The 25,305-nt window shown below is 42.8% G+C and overlaps 1 protein-coding gene across 1 annotated transcript in view; it reads right to left on the bottom strand.

The window, feature by feature from the left end:
* Positions 1–24,907, bottom strand: part of syt9a (synaptotagmin IXa) — a 51,165-nt gene extending 26,258 nt beyond the window's left edge. The window contains exons 1-3 of the mRNA XM_029721272.1: positions 24,290–24,907; positions 10,043–10,547; positions 4,120–4,678 (exon numbers count right to left, since the gene is read on the bottom strand). Coding sequence (XP_029577132.1) covers positions 4,120–4,678; positions 10,043–10,547; positions 24,290–24,437 — 1,212 coding nt within the window. The 5' untranslated portion in view covers positions 24,438–24,907. The remainder of the gene's footprint in view (positions 1–4,119; positions 4,679–10,042; positions 10,548–24,289) is intronic.
* Between the last annotated feature and the right edge of the window lie 398 nt (positions 24,908–25,305).

Below are 25,305 nucleotides of genomic sequence, written 5' to 3'. Positions count from 1 at the left end.
GTCAGTGTGTAAATCTGCCCGCTAATCAGAGCACAAAATCAGAGCTCCAGAAATGGAGGAACATTACCTTCTGAGTATTCTGGAAACTCTCAGTGTTATGACTGGATGGGAATTATAGATGGTTATGATTTTATGGAAGTTTGTTGGTTATTCAAGGTAAAAGTGTCTAAAGTCCAAACTACAAAATCAATATCCTGAAGAAACAATGGATGTACACTAGCAGTGCCTCCTGTTAATGTTACAGTGTGAAAAAATGGATACAACCTCATAATTACTCAGTGAGATGCACAGTCCCGTTTCGAAAAAGAGCCTTGTAAAATGAACATACAGTATGTGCTAATTGGCCCATTTACTGTAAACAGCAATGCTGTAATTTCTCTACCGCAGGATATCATTAGCTAAATGGACCACAATAAGTCTTCACCTCCATGCCTCACTGTTGGAGAATAGAAAGATTTAAACTGGATCGATCAGTAAAGAAGGCAGAATTAAGTTGCGAGCACAAGCTGACGAGTTGTGAGATGCGAGAATCAAGCTGAGGAGTCACTGACTGGAAGGCAGCCAATGAATTAGAATATAACAAATATGATTATTCTGGCTGGCTGGACACTGTTACTGCAGCTTAAGAGGCAAATTTCCTAACATAGGCCTATACCATTCCTCCATATACAAACTTATACATATGAACAGCAACTTACAGACACACACACACAATGACTACATCTAATCTGCCCGGACCCACATGCTCACGCCTCCATCCCTAGTGCCTGCATTATTGTTTGCCACTTGGCTTTAAATTGTTCCAATTTATTTTTCTCGGTTGTGCATGCTATTTTTGAAGGCATTCAGTTGTACAAATTTCTAGGTATCCCTTTCCCTTTCAAAATGTAAATAATAAATCATTAGATTTTTCCTTTGTGTCAATGGTGTCGGGTTGATTGACTTCCAAGTTTTTAGTATACGTTTTTTCAAGATGAGTGATGAGAAGAGAATTGAAGCACGGGGGTGGCAGCATCGTGCTGTGTGGGTGCTTTGCTGCAGGAGGGACTGGTGCACTGGCATCAGGAGGAAGGAAAATTATGTGGATATATTGAAGCAACATCTCAAGACATCAGTCAGGAAGTTAAAGCTTGGTCGCAAATGGGTCTTCCAAATGGACAATGACCCCAAGCATACTTCCAATGTTGTGGCAAAATGGCTTAAGGACAACAAGGTCAAGGTATTGGAGTGGCCATCACAAAGCCCTGACCTCAATCCCATAGAAAATTTGTGGGCAGAACTGAAAAAGTGTGTGCGAGCAAGGAGGCCTACAAACCTGACTCAGTTACACCAGCTCTGTCAGGAGGAATGGGCCAAAATTCACCCAAATTAAAGTGGGAAGCTTATCGAAGACTACCCAAAACATTTGACCCAAGTTAAACAATTTAAAGGCAATCCTACCAAATACTAATTGAGTGTATGTAAACTTCTAACCCACTGGGAATGTGATGAAATGTGATGGAATGTGATGAAATAAAAGCTGAAATAAATAATTCTCTCTACTATTATTCTGACATTTCACATTCTTAAGATAAAGTGGTGATCCTAACTGACCTAAAACAGGGAATTGTTACTAGGATTAAATGTCAGGAATTGTGAAAAATAATGAGTTTAAATGTATTGGGCTAAGGTGTATGTAAACTTCCAACTTCAACTGTGCGTCTTCACTGTCAGATGTTTCCTGCCGACTTATTTCTCTCACAAATGAAACACATTGGGCTCTATTTTAACAAACGTAATGCAATGGTAAATTTAAGTGCATGCGGTAGCACTATAGGTTCAGTGGTGTGTCCAAAATATTTTTGCTGTTATCACTATTACAATTATCGGCACACTTGCTGGCGTTGGTGCGAAAGGGCTGTGTTTTGATGAATAAACAAGTTATGGGTATGTCGAGTCTTGGCGTGCTCCCTGAACGTGCTCCCTGGTGAAATATGTGGTTGCTTCAAGTTGTGTATTTACTGTATTTTATGTATTGCCTTGGAGTCAACTCCAATTCCAATGTTAGTCCATTAAAGCTTAAATAGCTTACAGAAACGAAATAACTAAATGTAGACCTATCTTTGCTAAACACGTTAACTTGAACCCATTTGCAGTCTACATTGTTCCAAGTTATTGCTTGGCTTCAAAAGCATTCACAATGATATAGGGGCTAGGCCTACTGTAAATTGCATTATGGCTGAGCAGGGACATGCCAAATATTGTCAATAAGCAAGATTAAATTCATTATTGATAATGCCTAAAAATAGAACACATAATTATAATCAAATTTTAAACAAAATGAAATAACAACTTGTTTTAAATAGGCTATGTCACACTTACAAGCACCATCATTTCTCCCCGTGGCCATATAATATTAAAACAAAGCAGACTAACGGAACATCGTAACTTTTCACAGCAGCTGGACAAAGATCCAATATAAAGTGAAAGGGAGAATGTCCATTCACCATCATACTGCTCCCAAATCTGCCTATTTTTTATGAACATAATCGGATCCATCTTACAGATCAGGTCCCATTCACACATCTGCAGAAGTTGCATTGCAGGTGTGCCAGACATTATAACCATTAAACCAGACAGGTGAATCATTCCAATAAGATTGGTTGTAATAAAATGAAACGAAAAAAAAACAGCAATCAGTTTTTTTAAACAACAACAATAAAGAAATATAAAATGTAATTATATCATAAAATCTCCAGGATAAAAAAGACACACATTGCAGTTGAACCAGCCTTCATTATAGTAGGCCTAAGGGAGCGCTTGGGTTTTGAACATATAAAACGGAAAACAAGCAATTTTCAGGTACAGATAACTTCTAAATACAAGGTTCACCGGTATTCACCAAGGTTCTCCTCTCTCGATTCATGATGGGCATTGACACATAGCCTACATCATACATTTCTTTTCTAAACACGTCCAAACGGTGAACCAGTGCACATCACCGCATAATACGGTGCTTGCTCGGTCACTCGCTCCCCACGGTAAGCACGGGGAGTTGGCTCAGATCTTAAAACCGCCTTAGCCAATCTACCCGTGTGCCCCCCCCCCCAATTTGTTTTGCCGCTGCCTCTCGGGCTTCCAATATTGCCTTGCCTGTTGATCTCGTCGCTGTACCTCCCTCGCTGCTTCCACCTGTTCCCATGGGAGGCGATCCATTCCGGCCTGGATCTCCTCCCACGTCCAGGATCCTTTGCCATTCAGGATGTCCTCCCATGTCCAGTCCATCGGCCCATGCTGCTTGGTCCTTTGGTGGTGGAATCTTCTGTAACGTCCGTCATAAAGGTAGACCAAGGTGCAGCGTGGGTTGGGTTCATCATATTTTATTTAACGGTGAACCAGCAAAAACAAAACAATGAACAACACAACGAACGAAAAGTTTTGCAGGCTACTAACAGCAATACAAAAACAAGATCCCACAAACACAGGTGGAAAAAGGTTGCCTAAGTATGGCTTCCAATCAGAGACAACGATAGACACCTGACTCTGATTGGAAACCATACCCGGCCAAAACATAGAAAATAAAACATAGAATGCCCACCCCACACCCTGACCTAACCACATAGAGAAACAAACCCTCTCTCTCAGGTCAGGGTGTGAGACAGTGCTGCCTTTGGATCACTTTGGATCAGGTTTGGATCAGGTTGATCACTTTGGATCAGGTTTTTAAGGACACCTCAAATATTTTCACCCCTCCCATCGGAGCACAAGCAAGCTGATATAAGGCAGGTAAATTGCCGAACCCGGCATTAGGGCTGGAAAATGCCAGTGCGGCAGTTTTTACATGACGAAATTGCAAACTAACACACGTTTGACACAAGCGCCGCCTTAATAACGACGCCGAAAATAGAGCCCATTTTCAGATGAAGCGACTCACTGAGAGCTTACTGTGGCTCACCTTGAGAAATGTATATGAGGCATTCAACCAGAGGAAAGTGCAGTAAAAATGGCTAATCTGAAATTAATATCCTGCTATAGTTATAATTTACCATTTATTTTAGTAAATATACAGCGTTTAAGCAGAACAATCATTCTCCTACAAGCCGGAAACAGGAAGTGATCAAACAGGACGTGTTGACTCACCGTGGAGACGTACTGGATGTCCCGGCAAAGCTTTGTCTCTGCAGGGAAGTCCACCAGATCCAGGAAGTTGTCCACCACCACCTGGCCGATGATATCGTGGCGAGAGAAGCGATCAAAGTCGTAGACACTGAAGTGCAGCTTGCGCGTCGGCAGCTCAGCGTACTCCACTGGGAACAGGAATACCTCATCGAACACGGGGTTGAGCGTCTTGCGGTGAACCTTGGTCTGGTGCTTGGTCTGCCGGTCCGGTAGTAGGTAGATCTTGACGTATGGGTCCGAGGTGCCCAATAAGTCCTTGGCGGGGAGATCCTGCGCCTTGTGGATCTTGACGATTAGTTGCTCCAGGTCACAGTCGAACTTGAGAATGAAGTGTAGGCGTCCACAGCCTCCGCCCCGCCGGCCCCCCTCATCCCCTTCCAGGGAGCGCTGCTTGTAAAGCTCTGGTTTGAGACGGCCCAGACCCAGGCCCATCCCAGTCAGGGAGTCCTGTCTCTGGAACTGGGCCACGTTAAAGTCCGGGTTGGACCTGTTTACGGATAATCTACGAATAGAGTCAGACCTGTGTAGAGGACAGACAGAAAGAGACACATTACCATTGTCAGCATAGGTGAGAGGAGACACACAGAGATACAGCAAATGTGTATTTGATACAACAACAGAGTACCTGAATAAAATAGACAAAGGCTTTCTGCAATTATGACCATTACGGCTCAAGCAACAATCGGCAAAAATAACAATTCACTGTACTTGGTTTTTGGCTGAGCAGTGGATAGACTTTCCTTCAAACACAAACAAATTACTTAAAACTAAAGTGAAACTCATTGATATAAAGAGTGTGTCTGTGGTTAGAATTACTCATAGAACATTGTTTGCTGTAGAGGACTTGACTCCACAAGACTCAATGGGATAGCTGCCCTACAGCTGCTGGGTTGCTATGTCTGAGCTTCTGTTCAGTACTCTAAACCTGATTAATGCTAGAACTTCCCAACTGCCTATTTTGTGTCACACAGGGCTTTAACAATTGAGTGAGTCATGGTTTCTACCTAAGTGTGGAAGAGTTTACAATGTTCTGAAGGTGAAATTAAAAATCGGGAGAAAATGATTTCAAATGAATGAATGGGCTGTCGGGGTATATTTCACTCGTGCAAAATATTGTGCAAACCAAAGTCGCAAACCAATTATGATGCCTGTACTTCAGAAGGGCAGTATAAATATTTGTACAGTAGGGTTGGGGTAAATTCCAATTTAATTAGAAATTCCAATTAAATTCATAAGTTCACTCATGATGGATAATTGACATTGAATTACATTGAAATTGAAAAAATGTTAAGTTACGGAATTGGAATTAGACTGTTTGGACTTTCTTTAATTTGAATGGAATTGGAATTGTAGGAACATATAACCTCTGGAATTTAATTGGAATTCAGAATTATTACATTATGCAATTAAAGGAATGATCACAAATAGTATAACAAATTTACAGTAGGATTTATTTCTAATAATTTCAACCTGCATTCCTATATTTCCAGTATAGCTAGGCTGTCTGACATGATCAGCCTGAAAGCCTGAGGGAATTTAATTTGAATTTGTGGAATTCTTGGAATTTAAACCTAACATTGGAATTTAGAGGAATGTAATTATCTCTGAATTCAAAGACTGACCTGGAATTCGAACAAATTATATGGAATTTAAAGGGAGAGAGAATTGAATTAGAATTACATTTGTGGAATTAACTCCAATCCTGGTGGACTGTGGTACTCATGTAATGGCAATGTACAGTATTGAAATCTTTATTCCTACTTTGATAACCATTGTGGTGAACTAATTAAATATTATGTATTATGAAAAGAAAGTAGCAGTCTTAGTAGCAGTCTTATATTGTAAGGGACCCTGGTATAGTTGCTACTACGATCACTTGGCTACATAGCTACGATCACCCAATGATCACTTGGCTACATAGCTACGATCACCCTATGATCACTTGGCTACATAGCTGATGCCTGCTGAACTGTCCATTAATCACAGTACTATATTCTGTTTATTATTTGTTTATCTGTCGGCCCCAGCCACGAACTCAGGCTGTGTGTGTAGTTAATCGACCCTCTCTGTCCAGTCATCGCCATTTTACCTGTTGTTGTTGTTGTTTTAGCTGATCAGCTGTTGTCTCACCCGTTGTGTCTAGCTAGCTCTCCCAATCAACACCTGTGATTACTTTATGCCTCGCTGTATGTCTCTCTCATATGTCAATATGACTTGTATAATGTTGCTTAGGTTAGTTATTGTTTTAGTTTACAATGGAGCCCCTAGTTCCACTCATCATACCTCTGTTACCTCCTTTGTCCCACCTCCCACACATGCAATGACCTCACCCATTATAACCAGCATGTCCAGAGATACAACCTCTCTTATCATCACTCAGTGCCTGGGCTTACCTCTGCTGTACCCGCACCCCGCCATACCCTGTCTGCACATTATGCCCTGAACCTATTCTACCACGCCCAGAAATCCGCTCCTTTTATTCTTTGTCCCCAACGCTCTAGGCGACCAGTTTTGATATACTTTAACCATACCCTCATCCTACTCCTCCTCTGTTCCTCGGGTGATGTGGAGGTAAACCCAGGCCCTGCGTGTCCCCAGGCACCCTCATTTGTTGACTTCTGTGATTGAAAAAGCCTTAGCTTCATGCATGTCAACATCAGAAGCCTCCTCCCTAAATTTGTTTTACTCACTGCTTTAGCACACTCGGCCAACCCTGATGTCCTTGCCGTGTCTGAATCCTGGCTTAGGAAGGTCACCAAAAATTCTGAGATTTCCATACCCAACTACAACATTTTTCATCAAGACAGAACTGCCAAAGGGGGAGGAGTTGCAATCTACTGCAGAGATAGCCTGCAAAGTTCTGTCATACTTTCCAGGTCTATACCCAAACAGTTCAAACTTCTAATTTTAAAAATGAATCTCTCCAGAAATAAGTCTCTCACTGTTGCCGCCAGCTGTGCCCTGGACACCATTTGTGAATTGATCGCCCCCCATTTAGCCTCAGAGTTCGTTCTGTTAGGTGACCTAAACTGGGATATGCTTAACACCCCGGTAGTCCTACAATTTAAGCTAGATGCCCTCAATCTCACACAAATCATCAAGGAACCCACCAGGTACAACCCCAAATCCGTAAACATGGGCACCCTCATAGACATTATCCTGACCAACTTGCCCTCCAAATACACCTCCGCTGTTTTCAATCAGGATCAATCAGGATCTCAGCGATCACTGCCTCATTGCCTGTATCCGCTATGGGTCCCCTCATCACTGTCAAACACTCCCTAAAACACTTCTGCGAGCAGGCCTTTCCAATCGACCTGGCCCGGGTATCCTGGAAGGATATTGACCTCATCCCATCAGTCGAGGATGCCTGGTCATTCTTTAAAAGTCATTTCCTCACCATCTTAGATAAGCATGCCCCGTTCAAAAAATGCAGAACTAACAACAGATGTAGCCCTTGGTTCACTCCAGACCTGACTGCCCTTGACCAGGACAAAAACATCCTGTTGCGGACTGCAATAGCATCGAATAGTCCCTGTGATATGCAACTGTTCAGGGAAGTCAGGAACCAATACACGCAGTCAGTCAGGAAAGCAAAGGCTAGCTTTGTAATGCAGAAATTTGCATCCTGTAGCTCTAACTCCAAAAGGTTTTGGGACACTGTAAAGTCCATGGAGAACAAGAGCACCTCCTCCCAGCTGCCCACTGCACTGAGGCTAGGTAACATGGTCACCACCGATAAATCCATGATAATTGAACATTTCAATAAGCATTTCTCAACGGCTGGCCATGCCTTCCTCCTGGCTACTCCAACCCCGGCCAACAGCTCCCCCCCCCCCCCCCCCACTCGCCCTAGCCTCCCCAGCTTCTCCTTCACCCAAATCCAGATAGCAGATGTTCTGAAAGAGCTGCAAAACCTGGACCCGGACAATTCAGCTGGGTTAAACAATCTGGACCCTCTCTTTCTAAAACTATCCGCTGCCATTGTTGCAAACCCTATTACCAGTCTGTTCAACCTCTCTTTCGTATTATCCCAGATCCCTAAAGATTGGAAAGCTGCCGCGGTCATCCCCCTCTTCAAAGGGGGTGACACCCTAGACCCAAACTGTTACAGACCTATTTTCATCCTGCCCTGCCTATCCAAGTTAATAAACAGATCACTGACCATTTTGAATCCCAACTTTACCTTCTCCGCTGTGCAATCCGGTTTCCGAGCCAGTCACGGGTCCACCTCAGCCACGCTCAAGGTACTAAATGATATCATAACCGCCATCGATAAAAGACAGTACTGTGCAGCCGTCTTCATCGACCTGGCCAAGGCTTTCAACTCTGTCAATCACCGTATTCTTATCGGCAGACTCAATAGCCTTGGTTTTTCTAACGACTGCCTCGCCTTGTTCACCAACTACTTTGCAGACAGAGTTCAGTGTGTCAAAACGGAGGGCATGTTGTCCGGACCTCTGGCAGTCTCTATGGGGTACCACAGGGTTCAATTCTCGGGCCGACTCTTTTCTCTGTATATATCAATGATGTCGCTCTTGCTGCGGGCGATTCCCTGATCCACCTCTACGCAGACGACACCATTCTGTATACTCTGGCCCTTCCTTGGACACTGTGCTAACTAATCTCCAAATGAGCTTCAATGCCATACAACACTCCTTCCGTGGCCTCCAACTGCTCTTAAACACTAGTAAAACCAAATGCATGCTTTTCAACCATTCACTGCCCGCAACCGCCCGCCCGACTAGCATCACCACCCTGGACGGTTCCGACCTAGAATATGTGGACCACTATAAATACCTAGGTGTCTGGCTAGACTGTAAACTCTCCTTCCAGACTCATATTAAACATCTCCAATCCAAAATCGAATCTAGAATCGGCTTTCTATTTCGCAACAAACCCTAGCCAAACTTACCCTAGTAAAACTGACTATCCTTCCGATCCTCGACTTCGGCGATGTCATTTACAAAATAGCTTCCAATACTCTACTCAGCAAACTGGATGCAGTCTATCACAGTGCCACCCGTTTTGTTACCAAATCACCTTATACCACTCACCACTGCGACCTGTATGCTCTAGTCGGCTTGCCCTCGCTACATATTCGTCGCCAGACCCACTGGCTCCAGGTCATCTATAAGACTATGCTTGGTTAAGCTCCACCTTATCTCAGTTCACAGGTCACGATAACAACACTCACCCGTAGCACACGTTCCAGCAGGTATATCTCACTGATCATCCCCAAAGCCAACACCTCATTTGGCCTCCTTTCATTCCAGTTCTCTGCTGCCAGTGACTGGAACGAATTGCAAAAATCGCTGAAGTTGGAGACTTTTATTTCCCTCACCAACTTTAAACATCAGCTATCTGAGCAACTAACCGATCGCTGCAGCTGTACATAGCACAGCTGTACATTGCCCACCCAATCTACCTACCTCATCCCATTACTGTTTTTATTTTATTTACTTTTCTGCTCTTTTTGCACACCAGTATCTCTACATGCACATCTTCATATGGTCATTTATCACTCCAGTGTTAATCTGCTAAATTGTAATTATTTGCTCCTATGGCCTATTTATTGCCTACCTCCTCATGCCTTTTGCACACACTGTATATAGACTTTATTTTTTTCTACTGTATCATTGACTTGTTTATTGTCTTATTGGCTTGTTTGTTTACTCCATGTGTAACTCTGTGTTGTTGTCTGTGTCACACTGCTTTGCTTTATCTTGGCCAGGTCGCAGTTGTAAATTAGAACTTGTTCTCAACTTGCCTACCTGGTTAAATAAAGGTGAAATAAAAAATAATAAAAAACTACAGTATACAAGCACAGTACATAGCACAATAGCGACTTCATCATAGTAGAGGATTGTGATATAGTACTCGCCCAATCTCTGTGTGTATAGACATTGACCGGACAGAGGGTGAGGGCTCAGTGGTCTGCCTCTGCGTACGAGGGTTGGTGTGGACCCCGTTCTCCCGGCCTTTACTCTGGGTTTCCAGGGGGATGTCTGGAGACGTGTGGCTAATCTTCATGGCTGCCTCTGGGATGGGGATGATTGCCGCTATGGGGGGCGGCGATACGGGGGTCGCCGGCCCCGTCACGGTCCCAGATGCCACAGGGACAATGGAGCAGCGATGGGACTCACGGCGGTCGAGGGCAGGGATGGGGGGGTCGACGGCCGTGTAGACTGGCTCCCTGACTGGGACGTAGGGTTGCAAAGGTGCCATGGGGGAATCGTGATGCCCGTGGGTGGGCTCCTTGATGCTGGGGGAGAGGCCACGCTCCCTCCATGGGATCCAGCAGAGCTTCCAGGAGACGAAGATTGAGACCCCGAACAGGGCCAGGCCACAGGCTGTCACCACCAGGGACAGCAGGCTCACTGACACATCTACAGAATGCAGGGAGGGGGGGAAAGAGGGAGAGAGGGAGGAAAGAAAGGGAGAGAGTTAGTAGGGTCATTTTACTTATACAAGGATGTGAGAGGCACAGTGAGACAAACAAAGATCAATGACACATGTACAAGACAGAGGCTTGGGAGAGAATGAATCATCACATCGTCATTTAACAACATTTTTAACTCGCCGCCATTGGAAACACGTTCTCTGGAGTGATGAATCACGCTTCCCCATCTGACAGTTCGAAGGACAAATCTGGGTTTGGCGGATGCCAGGACAATGCTACCTGTCCCAATTCATAGTTCGTTGGAGAAGGAATAATGGTCTGTTTTTTTTCATGGTTCGGGCTAGGTCCCTTAGTTCCAATGAAGGGAAATCTTAAAGCTACAGCACATAATTACATTCTAGACGATTCTGTGTTTCCGACTTTATGACAACAGTTTGGGGAAGGCCCTTTCCTGTTTCAGCATGACAATGCCCCCGTGCACAAAGCGAGATCCATACAGAAATGGTTTGTCGAGATCGGTGTGGAAGAACTTGACTGGCCTGCACAGAGCCCTGACCTCAACCCCATCGAACACCTTTGGGATGAATTGGAATGCCGACTGCGAGCCAGGCCTAATTGCCCAACATCAGTGCCTGACCTCACTAATGCTCTTGTGGCAGAATGAAAGCAAGTCCCCACAACAATGTTCAAACATCTAGCGGAAAGCCTTCCCAGAAGAGTGGAGGCTATTATAGCAGCGTAGTGGAGACCAATTCCATATTAATACCCATGATTTTGAAATGAGATGTCTTCATACTTTTGGTCATGTAGTGTATGTTATAATTTGCCTTTGGGCTTCTTTAGCTGTGTGTATTAAAGACACACCACAAGGAACGGCCTAAGACTGATTAAATCACTGTGCGCTAATTAAAAAAAAACATTGCTTGGTTAATTACAAGTGTGCTTTGCGGGAACTTTTCTCATTCTCCCTTAATATTCTCTTAAAGAGAGAGCGTGACAAACTTAATTAGGAATTATCCAAAGTTGTTTAATTATCTCATCTGGAGTCCCATATGCGGCCAGGGTCCCGATTTTAGTGCTGCTGTAATCCACTGACCTTGACTGATAGGAATAGAGCAAGAAAATGTGTTGTGGAGAAACATTCTATGGGAATCAATTTACCCAACTTGAACAAGTTCCAAGAAACTTCCCACTTAAATCTTCAATATTTAGATTTTCCTGGGGAGCAGGTGATATTTAACAGCCATTTTGAGCGATTAAAATATGTGATGGATCCTCTGTAAGAGTTTAAATTGGTGTGACGACGTCGCACCTCTCTGTTCATTTCTCCTCACAGAACTCATTGTTTGCTAAATTGTTTGCCACAAACATACTAGCTACAGTTCAAGTCGGAAGTTTACATACACCTTAGCCAAATACATTTAAACTCAGTTTTCCACAATTCCTGACACTTATTCCTAGTAAAAATTCCCTGTCTTAGGCCAGTTAGGATCACCAGTTTATTTTAAGAATGTAGAGAGATAATAGTAGAGAGAATTATTTATTTCAGCTTGTATTTCTTTCATCACATTCCCAGTGGGTCAGAAGTTTACATACTGTACATTCAATTAGTATTTGGTAGGATTGCCTTTAAATTATTTAACTTGGGTTAAAAGTTTCAGGTAGCCTTCCACAAGCTTCCCACAATAAGTTGGGTGAATTTTGGCCCATTCCTCCTGACAGAGCTGGTGTAACTGAGTCAGGTTTGTAGGCCTCTTTGCTCGCACACGCTTTTTCAGTTCTGCCCACACATTTTCTATAGGATTGAGGTCAGGGCTTTGTGATGGCCTCTCCAATACCTTGACCTTGTTGTCCTTAAGCCATTTTGCCACAACTTTGGAAGTATGCTTGGGGTCAGTGTCTATTTGGAAGACCCACTTGCGACCAAGCTTTAACTTCCTGACTGATGTCTTGAGATGTTGCTTCAATATATCCACATAATTTTCCTTCTTCATGATGCCATCTATTTTCTGAAGTGCACCAGTCCCTCCTGCAGCAAAGCACCCCCACAACATGATGATGTCACCCCCGTGCTTCATGGTTGGGATGGTGTTCTTCGGCTTGCAAGCCCCCCTTTTTCCTTCAAATGTAACAATGGTCATTATGGCCAAACAGTTCTATTTTTGTTTCATCAGACCAGAGGACATTTCTCCAAAAAGTACGATCTTTGTCTCCATGTGCAGTTGCAAACCGTAGTCTGGCTTTTTTATGGTGGTTTTGGAGCAGTGGCTTCTTCCTTGCTGAGCGGCCCTTCAGGTTATGTCGATATAGGACTCGTTTTACTGTGGATATAGATAATGTTGTACCTGCTTCCTCCAGCATCTTCACAGGGTCCTTTGTTGTTGTTCTGGGATTGATTTGCACTTTTCACACCAAAGTACGTTCATCTCTAGGAGACAGAACGCGTCTCCTTCCTGAGCGTTATGACAGCTGCATAGTCCCATGGTGTTTATACTTGCGTACTATTGTTTGTACAGATGAACGTGGTACCTTCAGGCGTTTGGAAATTGCTCTCAAGGATGAACCAGTCTTGGCTGATTTCTTTTGATTTTCCCATGATGTCAAGCAAAGAGGCACTGAGTTTGAAGGTAGGCCTTGAAAAACATCCACAGGTACACCTCCAATTGACTCAAATTATGTAAATGAGCCTATCAGAAGCTTCTAAAGCCATGGCATAATTTCCTGGAATTTTCCAAGCTATTTAAAGGCACAGTCAACTTAGCGTATGTAAATTTCTGACTCTGGAATTGGAACTTGAATTGTGATACAGTGAATTATAAGTGAAATTGTCTCTCTGTAAATAATTGTTGGAAAAATGGTTTGTGTCATGCACAAAGTAGATGTCCTAACCAACTTGCCAAAACTATAGTTTGTTAACAAGAAATTTGTGGAGTAGTTGAAAAACAAGTTTTAATGACTCCAACCTAAGTGTATGTAAACTTCCAACTTCAACTTTATATCTAATTCAACATAAAACATTGTGCTTTGTAGGGTAATATAAAATAACAAACGGAGTGTGTCTTCTTATAATGTAATTTCATTTGAAATGTTTAGCCTTAGTATTGGAAACTGTAATGTTTATGCCATAGACATGGACCGTATATACAGTATAAAGGTTTACACTAACTAAGGCTATGTTCATAGTGAACAGAATACCTGTTTAGAGGTTTGAATGGTTTATGCCAGGTCCTTTTACGATGCCCAACGTCTCCTCCTCATCTAAGGAGAGCTGTTGGTGCAGGTAAAAGGCACGCTCCTCTGCCCAGGCGTTGCTGACGCATGTCAGATCTTACGCCTGGATAGGTGTTTTACGTACCAACTAATCACATCATACAGGTAACTGCCAAAGTAAATGGAAACACTTGAGTAAATGAGGGATACAAAGTATATTGAAAGCATGAGCTTCCACACTGGTGTGGAAACTGAGTTAATTAAGGTTCGATGAGCATAAAAATGATGTAAACCATATGCCATGGCTGTCTCTGTCACCAGATTTCAACCCAACTGGTTGAATGGCTGGTTTAATGGCTATTTTTGCCCCGTTGGCCCTGCAAATTATCGCAGGTGAGATAAATTACACCTGCTGTGTCAGGGCTTTCGGAAGGACCAATACACAGCGTGATCGTAGTTCCACATCTTTTATTCAGTCATGAAACGAATGCAATATACAATAAACTTGAAATACAAAAACAAGAAAGCCGTGACGCAGAGCAGGCATACACTACTCACAAAATAATCACCCACAAAACACCAGTGGGACAAACATCAACTTAAATATTGCCTCCAATTAGAGACAATGACAACCGGCTGCCTCTAACTGGAGGTCATGCCAAACAGAAACTAACCTAGAAATACAAAACTAGAAACTAAACATATAAATACAAAAACGGACAAACACCCCCTGTCACGCCCTCACCTACTCTACCATAGAAAATAACAACTTACTATGGTCAGGACGTAACATGCTGAGAATCACTTGCCTCCAACCAAATTAATTAGAATTGTAAATAATTTATCCATGCCATTTTTGGACTTTGAAGTGAAAAATCTAAATTTCAGTACTTATTTTAATGAAAGTGTTTGGTCCTGTGTAGTTGTAAATCAGACAAATTTTTATCTTATTTTTGAAGAAATTGTGAATCATGGAAGAATGCATCCTCTCTCCGTCCTCTCCTGCCTCCTTTTGAAAAATGTCAATGTAATCGAGGAGAGGAAATGTGGAAACAAATGTGCTTGATGAAATGAGACTTCCCTCCACAAGCTCGTCATCAGGCAAACTGTGTATAAAGTGGTTCAAACACATTTTGCTAGTTGTACCAGACATTTTATAGACTAAAAGTGGGGGTTTTAAAACGTGTGCGTGCTTTTCTCCTCTGAGAAAAAAACAGTTGATTCAAAGGGGGTGTGGCGGATTACAAAAGTCTTCCTGGTAGGACTCCGGCAGGATATACGTAAGAATTCTCAGCCGGGAGAGGCTATCGAGGAGAGGTGCAAACTCCTCTGTTCACCAATGAACAAAATGATATTCTCCTACATATAGTAACGACTTATCGGTTTCCTTCCGGGTCAGGAGGGAGGAGGACAGAGGAGTCGAGGAGAGGATGGATTTATGCCCAATGGAGAATCTCCCTATATCTAGGCTGGTCCTCATCCTCTACACAGTTTGAACTGAGATACTACAGGTATGTATACAGTGTGAGAAGCCTTGTGAAAATGCTGCGAGTAATCCTGTAATTATATTTTCATGTGACAGCTTTTACAGCATGACTTGCAACATGTTGTGTAGTTGTATTGCTATTGATGTGTTGCACTTTGTTGTCCCCATAACGGTCTTGTAGGAAGCAGTGACAGTCCTATGAATGTGAAATTTGTCTTTACAATGCTGTCAACGTCATCATAATTACAGAGCATCGTGGTACTACTCACATTCAGAATGAGAGCTAGAGAGACTGTTTAGGGTTTACTGTGTTCCCATGTTTCCATGCAACATCGGTTGCAGGCACTTTTTGGCCATATCAAGGCAGCCTCAAATATCACAAATAAAAGATTAAGATTTCAAAGTGTTGTGATGAATAATAAAGTGTGCTCATTCACACTGGCACAGGGTCCACCAGTCACCGCGGAAGGGGGAGAACAGAAAGACAATCATGAAGAGCCTTCTGATTCATCTTGGCGTTTGCCTCCTAAGCAATCCCAGGAAGTGAAGTGATGATGAGATATCCCTCTCTGGGAATTCTTCTGAAGAGGATGAAGTTCCGCCAAAGAGAGATCTTCAAAGAGATGAATCAGTGTCATTGGGAATTCATCATTTTGGCACAGCTGTCACCCCTTGAACTTGGAGGACTTAGTGTCACACAATGTAACACAATGCATGACACCTAACTAATGTACACCTTCCGAACTGCAGAGCAAATCAGCACTCCCCCACCCATCACTACTACACATAATGGCACACCGGCAGAGGCCGGGCATTTTTCCTAACTATCTTTATAGGAGTTAAATGGTCAGATTGTCTAGAGGCATTTATAAAACAGACCCACTCAACTGTAAATTGTTTTGCACCATACAGTATTGTACCGTCTAGTTCACCATATTTTGCCATATGCTGTCCCATTCTCCAGCCCTGTTTGTCCGTTGTTAATGAAACCCTGTGGGTTTACATCAACTGAGGCGTATGAAATTATGAAATTATGATTTGTGTAATTAATCCACTGGGAGAAAGCTTTTTTAGTTATTTGTTTAATTATATATGTATGCTAAATGACTAAGCACAGATAGGGCTATGCAAGAGAACACTCAGGATGTTATCTTGTCTAAAACAAGGTCCGGGTTTATGAGATACCATGTTTCTCTGGATCTCACTGACCACATCTTAATGAAATCTTATCGTAGACCTTTTACATACTGTACCTCCACAGGGGTGAAAGTGAAAATAGTGAAATCTTATCGTAGACCTTTTACATACTGTACCTCCACAGGGGTGAAAGTGAAAATAGTGTTTGGCAATCATCAGTAACAGTAAAAATGATGCACAGCCGTGGAAAGACAAAATTACAAACACGGCAAATCTCTTGAAATGTAATTACCATTCAGGTTGAGAGTTGCAGCTCCTGATGCCTCGTCTGTTTCATGGATTTTAGCATTGAGCGATTAATCAAAATGTTGGTTATTTTTCATTTTTTAAACAACATCCATTCAATTATTTTAATTCCATTTAGTTTGTTTTTTTGTCTGTGAGCTCAATGCGCAAATTGCACAATTTCTCTAAATATAAATCAGATCCAGCCTGAACTGTGCGATGTAGTATGGAGTTGTAGTTTCCAACAGGCCAATATTCTATACTGTACAAAAATATAAAAACAACATCCAATAATTTCAAACATTTTACTGAGTTACAGTTCTTAGACAGAAATCGGTCAATAGAAATAAATTCATTATCACCCAATCTATAGATTTCACATGACAGGGGTGCAGCCATGGAGCTAGGCCAACCACTGGGGAGCTCGGCCCAGCCAATCAGAATGATTTTTTTTTTAAATGGTGAGGCCGGTTCGACGTACAGAGAAATTCTCTAAAACAACGTTGGAGGCGTCATATGGTAGAGAAATTAACATTAAATGATCTGTTCTCTGTTGGACATTCCTGCAGTCAGCATGCCAATTTCACGCTCCCTCTAAACTTGAGACATCTGTGGCATTTTGTTGTGTGACAAAACTGCACATTTTAGTGGCCTTTTATTGTCCCCAGCACAAGGTGCACCGGTTTAATGATCATGCTGTTTAATAAGCTTCTTGATATGCCACACCTGTCAGGTGGATGGATTAACTTGGCAAAGGAGAAATTCTCACTTACAGTGATGTAAACAAATTTGTGCACACAATTTGAGAGAAATTAGCTTTTTGTGCAGCTCGTGAAAAATGAGACCAAGACTTAACATGTTGCATTTACATTTTTGCTCAGTATAAACAGTAGTAATTAACTACAATGACCATAATCCATTGTGAATCTACTTAGCCAATCTGTGTTTCTTTTACTTCTGCTACGGAAGAGAGAAGAATGTGCGATCTTGAGGTGATATAGAGCGCAGCTGTTGCTTAGCCAGGTATCTCTACCTGAAAATACATGATCAAAGTGATTGATAGTTGGTATTCAGCAGTCATAAAAGTATGCCTTATTTATTTTGAAGAACGACTAAAATAGTGATTTTGTCAGACAGCATAGGCAGCAGCTCTACAGAGATGAGATGATGACTTGGAATTAAATAATAAAGTCATCAAATAAAACAAATGTAATATACACAACTGAATTATTTTATTAAATGATGGTTAATAAGTGATAAACAGTAATGTTCAGTCACTACCATCATGGGACTTTTATTCATTGTTTTATTCTGTGTTGTTACAGCATCCCACCCAAATAATAGAACAGAAACCAAACCGACCTCAAAAAGCAGTAATCGCTCAGCATTAATGGATGTGGAATCTGCTGGGCGGACCAAGGGAAATCACATGCAGGGTAAAAGGCCAGGCTGACCACCTTTGATTGCAGTAAAAAGCAAAGGGGTTGTTTTTGACATGGCCCCTTCCATTACATATTCCCTCAGAATGTTGAGGCAAAGCAAGCTGGGAGTCTGGGGCTTCCTTAATGAGCCTAGTATTGCACACCACCTACCCCTCTTCTTCCTCCTCTTATTGCTGTCTCCTCCTTCACATGCTCCTTCGCTAACTTTCTATTACCCTCCCCCTCTTCCTCCTTAACCTCACCCGTGCATACCCCTCTGATATGTCAGGTATAGAACACCTTTTACACATCAAATTCAATAATTATACTGTTCCCATAGCTCTCACGTCAATCAGTAATCAAACAGTTGAGTAAAATAATAGATTATAGCCCACAGCAGTCTAAAATAAATGCACCCTTAATTGTGTCACTTCAAATATTGCAGTGAGTTGGCCTACGTTGTGATAGTGTGAAGAAGGTGAATGATGAAGTCTGTCCCAAAATATTATCTTCAGAGCCTTGACCGCTCTTGCATTTCTCAGAGCACTTGCAAACACTTCATCAAAACGTGTGTACAGTCGACACTGTACATGGCTGTAAATGGGACAAGGCCACTCTGCTTTGATGATGTCATACCAACATACCACACACATAATATCTCAATTTGTGTTTCTAGGCAATTATGAAGATCAAAAAACCTTCATAAACAATCGTGAATGTTCTTGGGCTGATCCCTCCTTTCAAGCTCCTCCAAGCTGTTATTAACATGATCCAGGATCACAAAACACTGCAATACGGAGAACCAACTGTGTGAAAATCTACCTCCGCGTTCATATACTGTATGTTACCTGCATTCTTTTTATCAGCTGATTGAGTGCTTCATGACAGTAATGCCATTGAAATGCCACTAAGCAGGGTGGCCATTTTGCTGTTGTAAAATTAATGTCATGCCACTCCTGTCACCTGTGCTGAAACTCCTCTTTAGCGGTGTAGGACACGTTTCAATTTTCAAGTTTTAAAGTCACGTGAAATGCCTTTCTTGCAAGCTCTAAACCTAACAATGCAGTAATCAATATCAATGTAGTATTGAAAATAACATAAGGTAGAACACCCAAGAAGTAAGCTACATACAGTTCCAATACAATATGTATAATGTGCAGAGATACTGGAGTGATAGAGAGCATTGTCCATATGTCCAGCTGATGTCCTCTGTACACACAGCACATGTGACCGTCACAGACCTGCAGTGGAGTATTGAACATGAATGGAGGAGGCTTTGAACACACAAATCCCATTCTCTGAATCACAAAGCTACTGATAGAATCAGTCACTATTCCTGATGAAATAAGTCAATCAGTGAAACCACAGGCCATGTCACAACCAGCCAAAGACATGGTACACCAGGGGTGAGCTGTGTTTAGACCACACTGTGGCATCTGATCGAACTGTGGCTATTGAGCTCAGAGATGAGGGCGATAGACTGACTTGGGCAGCCCTGTAGCCTGAGAGCACATTGATCCAGAGGCCTAGTGGTGGTTTACTTGGCAGGTTGCCCTGGTACTGCCTGAGGAGGTAGAGAATCATAGTATATCTGAAAAGTCTAAAATAACCCCGATAGCTAACAAAAACATCCAACAGAAAGAGAGAGGGGGATATTGCCGATTTAAGCATTTCCTTGGACCTACAGAAGTATTCCCTTGTGTTGCTCTAAGGTGCCTTACAGATTGTTCGGTGCTCTTTCCATGACATAGTTTGACTGACCGGGTGAATCCAGGTGAAAGCTAGGATTCTTATTGATGACACTTGTTAAATCCACTTCAATACGTGTAGATAAAGGGGAGGAGACCGGTTAAAAAACTATATTTAAGTTTTGAGACAATTGAGACATGGATTGTGTATGTCTGCCATGCGGAGAGAGAATGGGCAAGACAACATGTTTTTTTACTCAATATTATGAAGGTGTTCTTAATGTTTTGTGCACTCAGTGTAAATTAGCTACTGTATGTGAATCTGAGTGAGCTGCTACCAACCAAAAATCTCACAGGCATTATCTACCACAGGCATTATCTACAGTTGAAGTCGGAAGTTTACATACACCTTAGCCAAATACATTTAAACTCATTGTCTTTCACAATTCCTGACATTTAATCCTAGTAAAAATTAACTGTCTTAGGTCAGTTAGGATCACCACTTTATTTTAAGAATGTGAAATGTCAGAATAATAGTAGAGAGAATTATTTATTTCAGCTTTTATTTATTTCATCACATTCCCAGTGGGTCAGAAGTTTACATACTGTACACTCAATTAGTATTTGGTAGCATTGCCTTTAAATTGTTTAACTTGGGTCAAACGTTTTGGTTAGTCTTTCACAAGCTTTTCACAATAAGTTGGGTAAATTTTGGCCCATTCCTCCTGACAGAGCTGGTGTAACTGAGTCAGGTTTGTAGGCCTCCTTGCTCGCACACACTTTTCAGTTCTGCCCACAAATTTTCTATGGGATTGAGGTCAGGGCTTTGTGATGGCCACTGCAATACCTTGACTTTATTGTCCTGAAGCCATTTTGACACAACTTTGGAAGTATGCTTGGGGTCATTGTCCATTTCGAAGACCCATTTGCGACCAAGCTTTAACTTCCTGACTGATGTTTTGAGATGTTGCTTCAATATATCCGCATAATGTTCCTGCCTCCTGATGCCATCTATTTTGTGAAGTGCACCAGTCCCTCCTGCAGCAAAGCACCCCCACAGCATGATGCTGCCACCCCCAGGCTTCATGATGCAAGCATCCCCCTTTTTCCTCCAAACATAACGATGGTCATTATGGCCAAACAGTCCTATTTCTGTTTCATCAGACCAGAGCAACCCCAGGGGGAACCACAGTTCTCCAAAAAGTACGATCTTTGTCTCAATGTGCAGTTGCAAACAGTAGTCTGGCTTTTTTATGGCAGTTTTGGAGCAGTGGCTTCTTCCTTGCTGAGCGGCCTTTCAGGTTATGTTGATATAGGACTCGTTTTACTGTGGATATAGATACTTTTGTACCTGTTTCCTCCAGCAGCTTCACAAGGTCCTTTGTTGTTGTTCTTGGATTGATTTGCACTTTTTGCACCAAAGTACGTTCATATCTAGGAGACAGAACGCGTCTCCTTCCTGAGTGGTATGACGGCTGCGTGGTCCCATGGTGTTTATACTTGCGTACTATTGTTTGTACAGATGAACGTGGTACCTTCAGGCTTTTGGAAATTGCTCCCAAGGATGAACCAGACTTTTGCAGGTGTACAAATTTTTTCTGAGGTCTTGGCTGATTTCTTTTGATTTTCCCATGATGTCAAGCAAAGAGGCATTGAGTTTGAAGGTAGGCCTTGAAAAACATCCACGGGTACACCTCCAATTGACTCAAATTATGTCAATTAGCCTATCAGAAGCTTCTAAAGCCATTACATAATTTTCTGGAATTTTTCAAGTTGTTTAAAGGCACAGTCAACTTAGTGTATGTAAACTTCTGACTCACTGTAATTGTGATACAGTGAATTATAAGTGAAATCATTTGTCTGTAAACAATTGTTGGAAAAATGACTTGTGTCATGCACAAAGTAGATGTCTTAACCGACTGGCCAAAACTATAGTATGTTAACAAGAAATTTGTGGAGTGGTTGAAAAACGATTTTTAAGACTCCAACCTAAGTGTATGTAAACTTCCGATTTCAACTGTATAAGTAGAGTTTGATAATACTGGGGCAATGACACCTAAACAGTGTTGAGTAGCTGGGAGTCCGGCTCTCAGTCTATCTATCAAGTCTACAAGGTGAGCACAGCAGGGGGACATGTTGCTGGAAAACTCTCTTTCCCCAGCCACTCGCTGTATGGCCATGATCTGGCTTAAGATAGAATAGCTTAATTTCCCGCGGGGTTGCTATTACTGAGGACTCAACATGACATATGTTATACATATAGTGTCACGACTTCCACCGAAGGTGGTTCCTCTCCCTGTTCGGGCGGCGCTCGGCGCTCGGCGTAGCCGGCCTACCAGCCATCACCGATCCTTTTTTCCTTTTCCGTTTGTTTTGTCTGTGGTTCTTTCACACCTGGTTTCATTTTCCATAATTCCTGTGTGTATAATTACCCCTGTTGCCTGCCTAGGTTTGTGTGGGATTATTCATGTGATGTTGCTCGTTAGGTTGTGCCTTATTTGTTTTCACGTATTATACCAAGTGTGTATAAGTTTAGGAGCGTTGTTTTTGTCCCCTCCTTCCTTGAGTACTGGTTTCTCTGTTGTCAAGGGCGTTTATTTTGGTATTGTACCTGACCTGTTTGTTTGTGGACTTGCCTATTAAATAACACATCTCGGACATCTCTGCTCTCCTGCGCTTGACTCCTTCACCTACCTCTAAACACAAGCTCGTCACATATAGCCCAGAATCACATCCATGTGCATAATGGGTCTGAGTGATTAGCAACATGCTCAGCACTACATTAATGTATAGACAGCAGGCAGATGTCTGTGAAGTTATTTTGGTAAAGGTGAGAGATCAATTGTAAGATTTTTTTCATTCTCCAGATGATTTAAAATAGTAAGCTTCACAGTGGCATTAACATTGAGTATGGTGCAGACATTCATTTTGACCTGATCTGGTGTGAGGGAGTCGCTTGGCCTGTACAAACACTGCAAATGTGTTAGCCATGGTTGGTTTTTAACCCTCCACACAGAAACAGACACACACACACACACACACACACACACACTCTTCTCCGTTTGGGTCACATATTATCTTTGAATGCCAGAGACTAACGCAAAAAGACTTGTCAATCTTCCTATATCTTTTTCTCTTCTCTCTTTCATCCGTATTTCTCTCTGGTTTTATTGAGGTGCCAGTCATCCAGGACAGGATGACATGGCTCAGCTGGATATGTTAATAAAACCAGGGACTGTGGACTCAAGGGAACCTGCCTCTGATCGCAGTTCAATAACCCCACCCTACACTCCACCTGGCTGTCAATGCAGAGGGGAGAATGGAGGTAAAGGAGAATGAAGAGAGAAGGGAGAGTTCACAGAGAATAGTGCTGAAGGGAGAAGAAATGGTGCATAGGGGAGAGGAGCAGGGACAGATAGTACGCAGAAATTAGAAGGGGGTGAGGAGAGGGGGTATAGGAGGAAGGGGAGGGGAGGGGAGAGGAGAAAGAAGAGGGGAGCAAGGAGATGGGAGAGTGAAGAGAGGTTTTGACTGAAAGGATGGGGGTGGGGTTACGGGCCACATCTTGAACAATTCAGCAATCAGGGGCATGTGAGAAATGCAGAAGTTTGGGTTATTAGATCAAGCTCAGGCCATTGGGTTCACAATATGTAACATTTTATGCCTTCCAGAAACCTCCTGTGAACCTTCTAGTAATCACAAGGGTCTGCAACAGGCAGCCATGGATCAGTGGGTAGAGTGAAAAACACGTCCACGCACGCACGAACACACACACAAACAGCTCACGTGGGTTAGTGTGATACGGTATTACTAAGAATGCACTCCTCCCTCGTATCCTGGCGCGCTCGCACGGTGTGCTAGGTTCCCCAAAATTCCCGCTCCACCCTAAGCACTGTCTCCCTCTCTTGCTGAGGCTAGCACGTATATGCATGCACTCACCACTAACCCTTGATAAATGGGTGAGGGATTACAAAACGAATCCGCTGAGAACTTTAGTGTGGCCGAGTGTTGCATCGCATGTGCCAATGCAAAAAAATGAGATAGCATTGGGTATCACGCGAGCTCAAGCTTCAATGAATGCGACCAAGGATTACGCAAACTCGCACTAGTCCCCATCCCCCACTTAACACCCCATCCACCTCAGGTGCACCAGAAATAAATGCACATATAACAAATCCATAGTGCGCACTGCATATCCCACACTACATTTATTGGCAAGGCTGAATATAACCTACTGACTTTTGTTTTTATCAAACATTTGTTCCTGCAAACCCCTATATAAAATCATTTTCCTCACTCCTAATCTCCATGCAACAAGTTCTGTGCAGAAATGGAACCCTATCTCTCCAAACTTAATGTGTGAAAAAAATATATTCAGATCAAAGTGTTTCAGAGCAAGTTACATCTGTATAATTCAAACCGAAAAGCGCACACGCATTGCATACACATACACTGCTCTCAGGGCCGATTAATTGGATAGGATTGACTGGTGCATTAATACCTGAGTCCGTGTAGCGTGGTCTGGCGAGGTCCCGGAAATGGTAAATGAAATCCAGACAGTTCTCGTTCTGTACTTCCCCTTTAGAGCACAGATCAGACAGTAGTTCTAGTGCTTTTTGACAAATCTCGTCCTCTCTGTCGCCAGGCATTTCCCACCAGCATCCTTCTGAATGGAGGGGCTCCTATGGCACCACCACACCACCCCGCCCACCAGAGAGTCGACTAGCCCCCGCAGAATCACACTAATCCTCCCGGCACAGAGTCAACTAAAGCCCCAGTAGCAGCGCACCACTCCACCCGAAGCGGAGTAACCAACACCCAGCAGCTCAGCACCACTCTCGCTGTCTGAAAAACCAACCAGGGTAGCGGAGGAGGAACAGGTAAGTATACTAGGTAAAAAAAAACATCATATTCCTTTATTTCTTTCCAAACGTCGGGCATCCCTGTTCGAGTGTGTAGTATTCAATTGTGGGGTTTTCCCCATCAAAAGTAGCCTATCGTACAATTTAGCCACAGGTTGAATGTCCGACCACTCACAGGAGGCTATGAGGCACCGTGCGCTGTCCACACTCAATTGGTGCTGAAAAAGTGCATGCGCTCTTTCGATGCGTGAATGACCGGCGCCGCGCAGCCAGTCGCTCAATTCACCATCAAGCAATGAGCGAGCGCGATCCCGACTCTCCACAGTTCAAAGCGCTCCGCTTATTAACCGCGCCGCCAACACTAAACCCCCAATGCTCTCTTTGCGCCGAGACCCCAGGGCTGTCATCCAAATGCACGTCAAGAGTGACGCCCAACTGGCTTTCAATACAACTGGCCCTGAGAACGAACTAATTAGTGGTGTTGATTGTGCACGTTGTTTAGTATTAAGTGCATGTTTTCTGCTACTGCATTAATTCCTATTGTTTGGCTCAGTTGTATTCTATACTGTTCTGTTTATCCTTTGGCCAGGTAGGATTGTTGTTCAACCTGTTTATCTTGGGATATACAGTATGTCAATGCCATTAAGGGCTGTAT

This window comes from Salmo trutta, chromosome 29 (assembly GCF_901001165.1).
Source record: "Salmo trutta chromosome 29, fSalTru1.1, whole genome shotgun sequence".
NCBI lineage: Eukaryota > Metazoa > Chordata > Actinopteri > Salmoniformes > Salmonidae > Salmo > Salmo trutta.
Note: the sequence above shows the minus strand (reverse complement) of the source record. Positions and strands in the feature narration are given on the sequence as shown.